The sequence below is a fragment of the Chiloscyllium plagiosum genome, unplaced genomic scaffold (assembly GCF_037043375.1).
Source record: "Chiloscyllium plagiosum isolate Xiang-an unplaced genomic scaffold, Cpla_swu_hap1 HiC_scaffold_19, whole genome shotgun sequence".
Lineage (NCBI taxonomy): Eukaryota > Metazoa > Chordata > Chondrichthyes > Orectolobiformes > Hemiscylliidae > Chiloscyllium > Chiloscyllium plagiosum.
The window spans coordinates 35,029,906-35,045,313 of NW_028270157.1; the positions used below are offsets into that span (position 1 = coordinate 35,029,906).

The 15,408-nt window shown below is 37.1% G+C and overlaps 1 protein-coding gene across 12 annotated transcripts in view; it reads right to left on the reverse strand.

Annotated features, from left to right (window-relative positions):
* Positions 1 to 261: 261 nt before the first annotated feature.
* The window catches only part of foxp2 (forkhead box P2), a 795,054-nt gene continuing 779,907 nt past the window's right edge, over positions 262 to 15,408 (reverse strand). For all 12 annotated transcript variants that reach the window (XM_087997217.1, XM_087997213.1, XM_087997212.1 and 9 more), the window contains one exon: positions 262 to 4,122. In XM_087997217.1, the coding sequence (XP_087853343.1) occupies positions 3,978 to 4,122 (145 nt within the window). In that variant the 3' untranslated portion in view covers positions 262 to 3,977. The remainder of the gene's footprint in view (positions 4,123 to 15,408) is intronic.

The following is a 15,408-nucleotide window of genomic DNA, read 5'->3' on the forward strand; positions in this document are numbered from 1 at the left end:
TGAAACAAACAGACTTCAATGCAACTTTACGTAAAAACAGAATTCTCTCACATATTTTCCTTTTGATATTGATTAAAAAAAAGTGAGAAATCCTTCAGGGAGCTTGAGCTGAAATTATCCACAATTTTGCAAATCAAAAATCAATGATTCAATTAAATTGTACAATAAAGCATAAAATCAATCTCTACTCTCAGGCAAGTACAAAATTTTAAAACCTGTTAATGCTGTCTGTTAACAAGGACATAACAGATGAGCTTAATATGTGTGATAAACTATTTATTGCATTTCATAATGCCATTATCTGTCATTAGTACTGATTACACACATCTAGAACTATAATACACATTTTATTGTCTGTTTAAACAGACACATTGAATGATGGAATACTATAATACAGGAAAAATGTTTTTCACACCTTGTAATTCTATGGCAGTGCCAGTGACAACATTGTTCAGTACCTTAGAAAGGAGCTGATTTTTTTACATTACATTACAACCATCACTGCTGCTCAGTTCATTACCAATGGAGGTACAATTCATTACTTATCCACTAATCAGGGTTTATTAAGTTTTATACTGGTGATATAATTTAGGAACTCCAAAATGAAAACACATGATTACCAATAGATTTAAATAAGTGAAAATGCCAATGGGTTAATGTCAACTTTCATTCAGTCTCTGTCCAGTAAAAAACAGTCAACTCTAATTGTAACAAGATTAGTAATGTGCACAAAATCCTAATTTCAGTCAGTACAACTTTACAATGAATTCAACTACAGCATGTATAAAGCCTAAAAAAAAATACTCACATGGTTTTACAGCACTGACAAAAAAGGTACAATAAAACCTGATAATTCCCTGTTGTTAGTGGTAGTCTAGTTTCCTTTTAAGTCCTATGTTTGGTCCTTTACTTTATTCAGCAGTGAGAGCCTTGAATACAGAGCAACAGCTGTTACAAATTTCAGTCATGACTTTTCACTTTTGAGAATTCAAGGCATGAACACAGTACACAGTAATGGAACGTATCAAAATTAGTTTACCTCAAAAAGATAAATAAACAAATAGGCATAATCCACCAATACATAAATTGATGTTTGTGCTACAGCTAAAAGATACTATATATAAAGGACCACAGTCCCCATCAGCATATGATAGAAGCAAGGATAAATGAGCTTTAATTTTGCCACACAGTATGCCATATAAGTATGCACTGAAATTCAAGCAATAAATACATACATTATTTTAAAGCCTTACAATAGCTATGCAAAGCAGATGCAAGAAAGCAGATTTGCTAATATTAGCAAGCAATGGTATAAAATAGAGTAAAAAATACATGAAATGCATTAAAGCAAAGCTTGCTTAAAAAAGTCTGGTCATTTATGGGCCCACCAACAATTTTTTTTTACATAATTATGCACAATTATCAAAATACAGACAGAGCATATCAGAAAACCCCAATAAACCTAAAACCTATTGTAAGCATTTGCAGAGTTTTGGAGGTTCTTCTGGTAAAATGTGCAAGCAGCTATTTTTAATCGTACTCGTACAAAATCCATGCAAAATTCTACAGGTATATGCAATCTGTGGCTAAGACTTTTATTCCAAAAGATGTGTGACTGAGGTATGCATGCTACCAGCACTGTACCCTCAGATCTCTTTCCAGATGAATTCACATATCATCCTTACTTCCAGTCCAATTGAGTAGTTTTACACATGCACTTCGATTACATTATCTCCCTTTCAATAAATCCAAACATTAGTGTCCAACAAATGTTTGAAGACAACCTATTAGAAATCTTTCTCCCCCACATTGGTAACGTAAACCTTCCATTGACCATGAACTATAGACAAGCATAGTGAGAGTAACAGTTAACTGTGATACTCGCAAATAATACAATCTGCCACAATTGTTCTGGTGTGTTATGCAGAGGTAGAAGCTTTCAGAAAACCTTTAGGGTGAATGGAAGAACCCTACTGAAAGCAGTTGTGTCCTTTTATTTGGTGTGATAGATGACTGTGTAATGTCTTAAGTCTACTTGCTGACTCCAGCAAAGAATAAATGATGAGCTTGGTTTGCAGGAACCAGCTCTTTCGCGTGGAACTGGCAAGTTTTTTAAACTCTACCAGCCACGTCCTGTCAAAAACTGTTTGTAAAGCAATAACCATAATTAGGTTATGAGGTCCCTTGGTTTGGGGGGGTGGGGAGGGGGATGGGGTGAGGGGAGTGGTGGATGGGGAGTGTAAGGTATTTCACAGAATTGGCACACAAAGTGAAATGCAACATTTTGAGTTAATAAATATCAGTGTTAAGCAATTTTTGTCTTTTTTTTAAAAACTACATTACAATGCATCATGAAACATTTTAGGAAAAGTTTTTTTATGCATTGTTAGGTATAGCAGATATTTTAAGCCTTAACATCACATATACGCAGAGGCAGAAATTTGTGTCACTTTGGTTTGAGAGAAATGGAAATGTCTGGTATAATGACTATTAAACACCATGATTTGAAATGAGTATAAAAATTGCTTTCGTTGTTAAACTCAGCCAGATCATTTGAACTCAAAAGTGAAAATAATTTTTGGCTTCACTAGTTTTTCAATGTTTGGTTACTACGGTTATTTTTTAAGTGAAATCTGAAAACTCTTCTTGACGAACATAACATGGAAAAAGACAAAACAAGCAAGACATAAGCTTTACAAAAACATTACAAAGCCACCAGTAAAAACTGTTATCCGTACGGGAAAAAATGCAAATGAAGCCTACTGAATTTATCAGTATTATAATCTCACCTTCATTACTGGTCTCTAAATGTTTATTTAAAGTGTGAAATGAAAACATCAATATAAATTCTGCAATTGCATCAAGTACATATATTTTGTTTTGGTCAAAGATGCACATTTAGCTGGTTCCTAATATAACTTCCTACTTTGTTACTGTGTAGTATTTGTCACTGAAAATTATTTATTTGGACTCAGCAGATCACACATCTGACTTTGTCATCTTGAATACTTTCCTTTAGGGTTAAATAAAAGATCCCAGAGGTCATCAGAAAACAGCAGGTAGTTCATGTAAATGTTCCTTTGTACTAATTAAAGTTACAGAAGGCGGCCCATCAAAATGGTTGTTTCTGTCTTTGAGCTATTGGCCATTGTCAGAGTTGACTTTGGTTTTAGCTGTTGCCTTTGAATATGTTTACAGGTAGACAAAGCTTAAATACAAGGAGGTAAAGAGAACTGTTGTAGAGTATGCAGAAAAGCATAATTTCCATATGGTACTTACACAGATGATAGAACTTTTTTCAAAACATATAAGATTGCACTTTACATTTCAACACTAATAGCACAGACTGGAAACCTAAGGTGTTTATTTGCCTTAGAAATCCACAACAGTCTAATTACTGTGGTTTTGTAATATCTAACTACAAACATAATAGTTGGTGGCACCAACACAAAATCTGATCTGTCCCCAAAATTTAACTAGTTACAGGCAGTGATTCTACTTTCTGACACTACTGTGCAAATTAAAATCAACAACAACTTGAACTGGATCAGCAAATTATCTATTTTAGCTACTGTATACTAAAAATTCACATTTAATGAAGCTAACACTATTTTTGGCAGTATAAGAGGCCATTGACTTTCTATATAGCTGACATTCCGATATTCGGTCAATCCATCAACCAGTAAGAGTTAGGTAACAATTTGATATGGTCAAGCCATCAGAGAAAGAGGAAAGTTTATCAGAAAACGTATTTTTTTGCAATCCAATTTTCTATAAGTTGGAAAAAAAAGCAAGCAATTTCCAATGCTTGTCATCCCTTGGTACTCAGTAGAAATCACAGATAGTTCCATTAGGCTGTTTCCTTGTCTCATGCTCAATAAATAGTCACAGTAAAAGTCTGCCAAATATCCAATGACACGGAGTGGTTACGGAGGTCTGTAACATGACCCTGTTGTGATAATGTCTGAACTTCCATCTTATTCTAGGTCTTCAGATGAAGGTTCCTCTTCAATGTCTCTGTCCTCTTCTATCTCTGGACTGTGATTGGCTGTCGTTACCAAGGACATGGGGCCCTCATCTTCTTCTGCATTCATTGGTTCTTCTTTGACATGAATGGGTTGTCTGAGTAAATTTGAAAATAAAGATGTGTTAATGAGGAGCATCAACACAAAACAATGTGATATTTTCAGTTAAGTGGAAATAATGGTATATGTTTATAAACAAATTTGATTTGCAGAAGCCCAGTTTTAGTGTTTTATTATGCTCAGCAGATAATTATTTCTCAAAAAGGCTACATCATCAATTAAACCATCGCGAGTGTCAAATGGTTTAAAATGTCTGATTTTATCCCCTGAAGTTTACCTTTTTTCCTCCCAAAAATAAATCAGAAAGGTCACAGTGATCTGAAAAAGCTATAAAAGTTCACTTATGGCACATGGTGAAAAATGCCATATCATAAATAATCTAGAATTTTTCATACCCTACCCCTCCAGCTAGAGAAGACCTGCTTTTTTATCTTGTTAATAGAAACTGCAGTCTTTCATTAATATGCAGGGCTGGTGTGCTTCTTCTCAAGAGGAATACCTGCAGCAAGGCTTCGCCATTAATCAACTTCAGCCCAGCAGTTCAGCGAGACATGATGATACATGTTTTTAACTCTAAATTAATGAATATCTTTACCAACTGTCAATAAATGAAGAAAAACACTGGTGAGGAACACAAGTTGAGGTGGGAAATTTCCAAACATAACAGAATGATGAGGAAGTGGGCAACTAACAAGAATAATAATGCTGTCACCCACAAACAAGGCTTAACATGATCCAGGCCCTACTCAAGGAAAGGGTTGTGCTGCAATGATAAATCTGCCAAAACCTAATTATTTTTGACACATTAGATGCATCAGGGACTCACAGTGAAAAAATTTCCTTATCAAGTACTTTTGCATTAGAAAGTGACTGAACCTGCCAGCCATCTCTCGGGCTACATTCTTCGATGAAAGGAGTAACTTTGAATTTTAAAAGGTACAGATCGCTTTAATATTCACAGCAAAATAACTTATTATTCCAACCTTATTGGTAAGCCATACAGTTTTGTTATTTATTATTTAAACAGATAATTTCTGCAGTTTTAATAGTCATCACAACCAGAAGAAAATATGGAGAAAATAGAATATCGGAAATAGTGAAAGGTTAGTTCTTTTACATACCAATTTAGTGAACAAAAATTTTTCCTAACTGAAAACGAGTGAAAATGTATTAAATTATTTCAAGAAATCTCTTATTAAGCACTTATTTAGCAATCTACAAAACAAAACCCATTGCCTTGTAAGTGAAGATTACATTTATATCCACCCAACTTGAAATTTTTTAATGTACAGGCACTAAATATCTACATTTATTGAAATATTATTGCATAATACCAAAAAATATTAAATTATCTTAGTGCACATTTTAGCAATGGGAAACAACTTTATAAATTCTTTTATGTTCAGAAAATTTAAGACATGATTTCTGCAGTTAAATATGAACTGCACATAATGAACTCACTGCATTCTTTAATAAAAGGCAATCCATTTCATTAAGAATGAATAGCAATAAATAGAAGTTTCCTAAATATTTAAAATCTAAAATGAATCATTTGTTTCAGAAGTAGGCTTCACTCAGGATGACAGATAATATCCCAGGAGCTCAATGACAAAGAAAGCCTTCTTAAAATACTGTCATTCTTATTTATCATATTACTAAAAAAAACCTGCAAATAAGGGATACAAAAATTTAAAGAGAGATAAATGAGTCAAGAGAACACTGGATTACTATGGTCATAAAACACAGAAAAACCTTTCAACAATATGAAAAGCATAGCTTGCAGCTTTAATTTACATTAATTACATATCAGTAGCATGCTTGCTTGGAATATAAAAGAAGGGAAATTATGAGAGCTCACAATCACTTTGCACAGTATTAGGTACTAAAATGATTCATGCAGTATTTAACGTGTGGCATGCCTTATGAAGCCACGCATATACCTGCTGATAAACATTTGCAATTTTAGTTGCAACTAGTCTGAGTCACTTGAGCATTATTACAGGATTATTACTGTGCTGGCAATCATGCAGGGATATTCAATTGGTGCAAACAAGACTACTGAGTACTTTAATAAAATAAGGTGATTTGTCAGTCTTAATAATGATGCAGATAATAACAGCAACCATGCTGCATGACGGTTCTTTCTCTCCATTTTGAAATACAATTTCTTTTTGACGTGTTGGTATGGCTAGCAAGAAAACTAAACTATGCGTGTTGAATCATTTTAAAGATCCTGTAAATGCCAGAGTTGAAAATGAATTAAAAGAAAAGATTTTCTCCTTTAAGGCAACTATAAATCTCTGGTGAATATCATTCATGACATAGATATAGGAAAGTACATCCAACAATATATTGATTCTAATACTGCAAAAACATATCAAGACCATACTATGCAACATCACAAGGTTTCTGCAGTTTGAAAGAGAGAAACATGAGTTTTTATATCATAGAAATATTACTTAGCTAAACGTGCTAAACTTTAGTACTTCTTGCTAAATTAATCATTCAAATTAAGCATGTCAAGGGCATGTTAAGAGGCAAGGATACAGAGGATTGGTAGTCATATTGGCCAAATTCCCAACTTCAAGGACAGCATGGTGGCTCAATGGTTAGCACTGCTGCCTCACAATACCAGGGACCTGGGTTCGATTACAGCCTCAGGTGACTGTCTGTTTGGAGTATGTACATTCTCCCTGTGTACGCGTGGGTTTCCTCCCACAATCCAAAGATGTGCAGGTTAGGTGAATTGGCCATGCTAAATTGCCTGTAGTGTTCAGGGATATGTAGGTTAGGTGCATGAGCCAGAGGTAACTGCAGGGGAATGGGTTTGGGTGGGATACTCTTCGAAGGGTCACTGTGAACTTGTTGGACTGAAGGGCCTGTTTCCAGACAGTAGGGATTCTAATTCTAAAAATTGGAAAGACTTCAATTCGATTTTAAGGTTGTCATAGCAAATCTGATTGGTTCAGGTTCAGACAATATTCTGACAATAAGAGTGAAGATGTGGCCCAGAACTTATGTCAAGAAATTTAAATGATTTGGAGGTGCCGGTGTTGGACTGGGGTGTACAAAGTTAAAAATCACACAACACCAGGTTATAGTCCAACAGGTTTATGTGGAAGCACTAGCTTTCGGAGCGCTACTTCTTCATCAGATGGGTGTGGAATATAAGATTGTGAGAAATTTTTAAAAGGGCCTAGTTCTTCCACTACAGCTTTAACACAGGCACCTACCCAACAATGTAGAAAATTGCTAAAGTATGACCTGTACACAAAAAGATGGACAAATCCAACCTGGCCAATTACCGCCCTAGCAGCCTAGTCTCAATCATCAAAAAAATGATGGAATAGGTGATCAATATATTATCAAGCAGCACTTAGTAATAACCTGCTCACTAATGGCTCAGTTTGGATTCTATAAGACTATAAGATACAGGAGCAGAAGTTTGCGCATTGTGTCTGGTCTGCCATTCGATCATGGCTGATATACTTTTCAACCCCATTCTCTTGCCATTTCTCTGTAACCCTTGATCCTCTCACAAATCAAAAACCTATCTAACTCTGTCTTAAATACACTCAATGACTTGGCCTCCACAGCCATCAATGGCAATGAGTTCCACAGATTCAGCACCCTTTGGCTGAAGAAATTCCTTCTTATCTCACTTCTAAAGGACACTGCACTCACTTCTTTGCACACTGAGGCTGTGCCCTCAGGTCCTAGTCTCTCATAATAATTGTAACAGCTTCTCCACATCCACTTTATCTAGTTTGAAGTTGAGAATTTGGCTAATGCAATTACCAGTCCTCTGTATCCCTGCCTTTTCCCTACAAGCCCTTGACATACTTAACAAGAATGATGGCAAGAAATACTCAGTATTCTGTAAATCAGATCCCACTCATCCTTCTAAATTCCATCGAGTGTAGACCCAGCGTCCTCAACCGCTCCTCAAATGACAAGTCCTACTTGTGAACCTCCTCTGGACTCCCTCTAAGGGCAGCACATTCTTCCTTAGATGCAGGGCCAAAACTGCCCACAATGTTCCAAACTCCACCAGGGCCATTGAGGTCCTGACCTCATTTCAATCCCAGTTCAAACACAGATAAAAGAGCTATACTCCATTGGGGTGGTGAGTATGTGTGTCCCTGATATCAAGGCTGCTTTTGATCATGAAAAACTCTTCACTGGTTGGAGTCATGCATAACACAAAGGAAGATAGTTGTGATTGTTGGAGGTCAGCCGTCTCAGCTCCAGGACAGCTCTGAAGGAGTTCCTCAGGTTTATATCCTAGGCCAAAACAGTTTCAACTGCTTTAACACCAATTTTCCCTCCATCATAAGGTCAGAAATCAGGATGTTCACAGATTATTGCACAATGTTTAGAATCATTCAGATACTAAAGCAGTTCATATCTGAACTCAGCAATATCTGGACAATATTCAGGCTTGGCTGACAAAGGGCAAGTGACAATTGCTAGACAAAGATTATCTCCAACAAAAGAGAATCTATCACCATTACTTAACATTCAATGTCATTACCATCACTGAATCCCTCACTATCAACATCCCAGAAATGGAACAAGACTAATCATATAAATAGAGGTACAGGAGCAGGACAAAGGCTAGAAATCCTTTAGCAAGTAACTCACCTACTGACTGTCGATCTCCCACACACTTCACTTGCCTAGAAGATTAGAGCTGCAACAACATTCATGAAGCTTGACAAAGCAGCCCACTTGATAGATGTTATGTATACAAACATGCACTACCTCCACCACTGACTGCTCAGTAGCAGCAGTGTGTGTCATCTACAATGTCTCGTATAGAAATTTACCAGAGCTTCTTAGACAGTGCCTCCAAACTTGCAAGCATTGTCACCTAGGAAGACAAAGACAGCAGATATATGGGAACTCCATCACCAAAGTATTCACCATCCTGACTTGGAAATATATCGCCTTTCCTTCACTGCTGTTGGGTCAAAATCCTGGAGTTCCCTGCCAATAGCATTGTGGGTGAAACTACATGAAATGGACTAGCAACTCAAGAAGGCAGCTTGTCATCTTCTCAAGCATAACTAGGAACAAGCAAGAAATGCTGGTCCAGCCAGGAACACCCACATCTCTAGAATGTAGAAGAAAGTGAAGAAAAGATCTGATAAAAGGTTTTCAAAATCATGAGGGGGCTGGAAAATGTAGACTGTTCTCATTCATAAGAGGATCAGGAGCCAGAGAGCACAGACTTAAAATGATTTGCAAAAGAAGCAAATGTGAGGTGATGAAAAACAACGTCTTCACAGGGAGTTTTTGGGATATGCATGGAAGCATGGTGGAGGCAGGTTCAATCAAGGCATTCAAGAAGGTACTGGATGATTATTTGGATAGAAATGACACAGGGTAATCAGCCGTAGGTATTATGCTCATTTGATGAATTGATGCAGACATGATGGGCTGAATGGCCTCCTTCTGCACCATAACACTTCTTTGATTCTGTGTGAATGAGTCATAGCTAGGTTACTGTTTGATGTTAGGATTGGAGGAGAGGTGCTCCATCTCAGGATAGAATTATCTTACTTTTTTTAAGATCATTCAGCACATGTCCTGTTGAGTAATTCTAAGGCTATACTGACATAGAGGGGGAATAAGGTCCAGACTTTCACACTGCCCACACCCACCAACTAAATCAAGAAAGAGACAACCATCAAGAATGGACTACTATACATCTTCACATTAACTTAGAAGAGCAACTGTATGCATTTTATTCAACAATGCCAAAAGCCATGTTCTACCTTATTTTAAAATTCTAATCAGTTTTGTTGCTAAATCAAAAATTATTGGTCCTGAAAATCTGCTGTAGATTGCTTACAGATGAATGCTTAATACGCTAGCATTTGCTATGTTAATGGAGTAGTAACCATTTTTAAACAGTTTAGTACTACTGTTGAAATAGCAAAAGAACACATTTCAGATCAGTGCATTAAGTTTTGTTATGTAAGTATTCCACAGAAATATTTTTAAATACCAACGTTTCTCATGAAAACTCACAATGTTCAGTGTATTATAAAGCATGTCCCATTATCTGTACATTATTTTAAAAATCAGATACTTACACATATTTTTGAGTGACCCTGTTAATTCATGAAATATATTTGTTTCAACAACTGTGGATGGCATCATCAGGGAATCTAGCTCGAAGGCACCACTGACCCCAGTGTTGAGAGAGATTGAATTAGCATACAATTGAAATAAATTGCTGAAACATCCTTAGTTAAACGTTGCCTCTACAGTATTGTTAATTCAGCTCCCTCACATGGTCACTTTCTGTGATGTCATTAACATTCATAATTTATGGGAAAAAGAAAGAAAGACCAAAAGGAAACAATATTAAATCAATTCTTTTGCACAATTTTTTTGTTATAATTTTTTTTGGTGTAAGCTAAATATTGAGTACGCATTCACTCAGATTCTAAAGAATGCTTCACCAAATCCTTGTGATTCTCATTAAAAAAAATTATATGCTGGAAAACTGAAAGTTTTGCAGTGCTGGTAATTACATATTGTTCTGCTTAACTGTTCAAAATATTATCTGACATTAAATAATCCAGCTATTTTAAGCGGAAAGGTCAACATTTTTTCAAATAGCTAACTACAAACCAAATAAAACCTTTGCACTTTTCTTTTTACTAGGTATATTTTACATTTGAGTATGTAGTATTTCCACAATTAATGAACAACTTGCCACACATGTCAAAAGAGTATATATAAGAACCCCAAAGTAAAAATAATAAGATCCTATATTTCTCTGAACAAAAACTATGAATGGTTTTGATGGCAGTAATGTTTCTCCCATTATTCAAGATGCTGTCACTTTACTGTTGTTACAAGATTCAACTTTAGGGGTTCTCTGAATCAGGACACCTTGATCCTTAACTCTGGAAAACTGAATTGCAGAGCAGCAGCTTTTTTAATCTGACAAATCTTGTCGTCAAATTTTACAGGGTCCTATGGTATCATCAGCTTCTTTACACAGCTAATGAAAGAGTGCCTTCCATTGGCTGCAGTCTTAAACCACCACCATACAACTCATTATATTTTGTTGTCATCCACCACTTATTTATGACTGGTAATGAGTTCAATCAAATAAGTTACATAAGAGCAAAAATTATTTAAAATTCTTAACATGATTTAAAATTATTTTAATTTTCACAGAATAACTTTGATACAATTGCACCTTGATTTGGACTTTAGTGATAAAAGGAAGCAAATGAGGATTTTGATTATTTATTTAATTGCTTTTATTGGCTCTACTTATTGTTAACATATTGTTATTGTAACATAACTTATTGTAATTCAGACCATGTGGCAAAGCTGACTCAACTTAGTTTTGATGTAGGAACTTAGTTTTTAACTGACTATGTCACACAATTTTCTCTCCTCCAACCCTCACCACACACATTCTTGTTAGTGACGGCTCTAGTTTCCTTGTTGGAGATGGGACACTTAAAAAAAATCTTATTTTTGCTCTGACTCCTCCTATTGTCTTCACCTAAACACACAACTCTGATCCAATGGATGTGACTTGGGTTTCACAAATGATTAGATTACTTACATTTTTAGATTAGATTAGATTACTTACAGTGTGGAAACAGGCCCTTCGGCCCAACAAGTCCACACCGCCCCGCCGAAGTGTCACCTACCGTCACCGCCCCTTACCTAACACTACGGGCAATTTAGCATGGCCAATTCACCTAACCTGCACATCTTTGGACTGTGGGAGGAAACCGGAGCACCCGGAGGAAACCCACGCAGACAAGGGGAGAATGTGCAAACTCCACACAGTCAGTCGCCTGAGGCGGGAATTGAACCCGGGTCTCTGGCGCTGTGAGGCAGCAGTGCTAACCACTGTGCCACCGTGCCGCCCATATAGTGTATAGTGTATATAGTGTATAACAAAATAGTGTATAACAAAATAAAACAAAGAACTGCAGGGGCTGGAGATCTGAAACAAAACCAGAAATTACTAGAGAAACTCAGCAGGTCTCGCAGCATCTGTTAGAAGAAAGCAAAGTTAACGTTTTGAGTGTAATGACTCTTCATCAGAACTGATGGCAGCTAGAAAAAGTTGCATTCTGCCGCAGACAGGCTTTTGCAGGGAGGGATGGTGGGGGTTGGAGGGGAAGAGGTGAGTAGATAGTTGGAGACAGAGGCCAGAGAAAGAGAGATATAAATGGGATAGACAGACAAGGAGATTAATGAAAGTAAGCCAGGACAGAAGAGAAGCTGAAGTAGTGAGAATGAGGGCTAGGAATAGGTGAGAATGGGTAGTCTGTGCTGAAAGCAACCCATGTCGTGATAAGAATAGGTTGTAGGGATGGATAAAATACATTGAAGGACGTGATCAGGCTCAAAAGTTATTGAACTTGATATAGAGTCCTGAAGGCTGCAAAGTCCGCAAGCAGAAAATGAGGTGTTGCTTTTCCAGCTTCACTGCAGCAAGCCTGAGACAGAGATGTTGGCCAGTGAACACGGTAGTGTGTTGAAGTGGCAGGCAGCCAGAAGCTCAGAGTCATTTTCATGGTCAGAAAATAGGTGTTCTACAAAGTGGTCACCCAGTCAATATTTCATTTCTCCAATGTAAAAGAGCCAACATTGTGAACAGCAAATACAGTCAATTAGATTGAATGAAGCACAGGTAAAGCTCAGCTTCACCTGGAAGATATGTCTGGGGCTTTGGATGATGAGGGGAAAGGAGGTAGTACACCTTCTGAGATTGTGTTGGAAGGTGCCATGGGAAGTGTTGGGAAATGGAAGAGAAGTGGACCAAGGTGATCTGGAGGAAACACTCCCTATGGAATGCTGCCAAAGGAGGCAAAGGGAATGTGTGTTCAGCTGAGACATCCCGTTGGAAAACCTTTAGATGTGGAGGCCGTGGGGTGGGAAGTGAGGACCGGGGGACCCTATCATTGTTGTGGGAAGGAAAAGTAGACTATTGTGGGAAGTGGGTCAGACACAGACAAGGGTCCTATCGACCACAGTAGCGGGGAATCATTGGCTGAGGAAAAAGATGGATATTTCGGAGGACTGCCTACTGAAAATAGCATCATCAGAACAGTTGTGACAGAGATGGAGAAACTGGGAGAAAGGGATGTTAACAACTTAGCATATCACGATGTTATATTAAAAAAATACGTAGACTGAAATGAACAAGACAAAACTTCACTGTCTACCAATTTTAATCCCTTTTATATATCTCTCTGGGCTCCATCTCCAGCTGTCCATTCCCCTCCACCCCCCATGCCCCCAGCTGTCCTCACCAATCCTAACATAATTTTCAATAAAAAAATACCTTTTTAAAAGTTTTTCTGAGCTGCTATCAGTTCTATGAAGAATCACTGGTCTCAAAACATTAATTCTGCTTTTCTTCCCATAGGCCAGCTGACTTTCTCCAGTTATTTCTGATTTTGTTACAGTTCATGGTACCCTTACATGAATTTGATTGTCAGTCCAAACTTGATGACACAGCATAAGCACAGTGCAGGGCTGTGACCATATATTTATTGATGCTGCCAATTTCCATTTAGATGTAAAACAGAAGTGCTAGATGCCTTTCCTGTAAAACAATACCTGATCAGAAACCATTCAATAGAAGTGGTGGGCGTTCTGGTGTTTTGGCCAATATGTTCAAACGTTCTTTAAAACTAAAGCCCAGATTAACTTGTTATTACTGCTTGAGAAATTGGTTTTGTGAAAATCACACAACATTTAAACAATGAGAAGTACTTTGAGACATAATGAGTTGTCACTTATTTTATTTCGTGTGTAGTCGGTATAGTGTGAGTTCTCAATAAAATGAATCAACTATGATGCTGATTCAGCCTGTGTATCTCCTCTGGGAAGAATATGAGCTAGAATTTCATTACCTTTCCTATTTAATTCTCACCAGCCTTTGCACAGTAAATTACAGAAAGTGGAAGACTGAAATAGTACACAGTCTCGGACACATCTTGAACCTATGTGAACAAGGTAAGCAACGGTGTCTTTCCTTTGCTCATTAGGTTGAAAAATCATTAAGGAGTCTGAATCAGGAACTGCAAGTTGGAATAACTAACTCAGCCTCAAATCAGGTGCAGAAGAAAAACTAAATGGACAGAAAGAAAGTTTAGATTGCATGAGATAGGAAGTAAAATAAACAAAAGTACTTTTAAAAGTACCTTCCTCAACTATATAAAACTAAAGGAATAAAGCTCCATACTTGTAAAAGTTCATCTTTAGTGTTATAAAGGCTATTTGCCAGCAACTCGGCTCATCACAATATCATGAGTTTTGTTTGCGACTACTATTTAAGCAATGCAAATTCATGCCATGAAGTCCATTTGAATGGTGAATTAGAAAGCGGGGTGCTGTGCTTGAAAACTGTTACATTGCCGGACAATCTCTAAGATTCAGAAGCTGCCAGACTTGAATGCTGATAGCTTATGGGGGAGCAGGACTTCATTGTTGAGGCTTATGGATTAGCCAAAAAGCTGACTGTTCACTGCTTAATAAGCTGATTGGATCTCAACTGTGAGCTCTCTGACTGAAGAAGACAGACAGTTAGTCATCACTGAACATACCTGCCCCCACTCTTAGGCCTAGAGTTTCCATTTTGCAGCCCAATCAAAGCTTTATCTATCTAATTAAATGGATCCTACGGTACATTCAAAGAAATAGAAATAGTCTGTTGAGCCAAATGGCCTGCTTGTACTCCATAGGAATTCTATGATTTGTTTAATGAAACACCATTAAAGGAACAGATTATCTGATTTATTTCATCATTTGCTGTTTGTGGACTGATCATGTATTTCTAGATGCAGCCGTACTTCAAAACAAGTCTTTAATACTTAAGAATGCAAAACACTTTGGAGCCCCTTATTAGAGCACCATAAGACGTGCAACGCTAATAGTTTCTTCCTCATCTTTGCAAATAGCTCAAACTGAAAGTGGGGACCCATGCCACCTGGGGAGTCTCAGACACATGAGGAACTTCCTGAACATCACAGACACTTCAGTAAAACTGTAACACAAGAGTGTTGTGCCTGAAGGTTTTTCACAGAAGACCAGCTGTACAAAGAATTTCATCAATGTGTCGCTTAATTTAGGAATATACTTATTTGGTGGTAATTTTTGGACCTCATTAATTTACTTAATTTGGTTCAGCCATTGAAATATAGAAGTCAATGGATTATACTTCAACAGCAATGAACATTTCATTTAGAACAAAAGAATAATTTTAAGGAAGATCATAAATTATCAGTTGAATTACCTTTGCACTGGAGGCAACAGGCAGATTTTC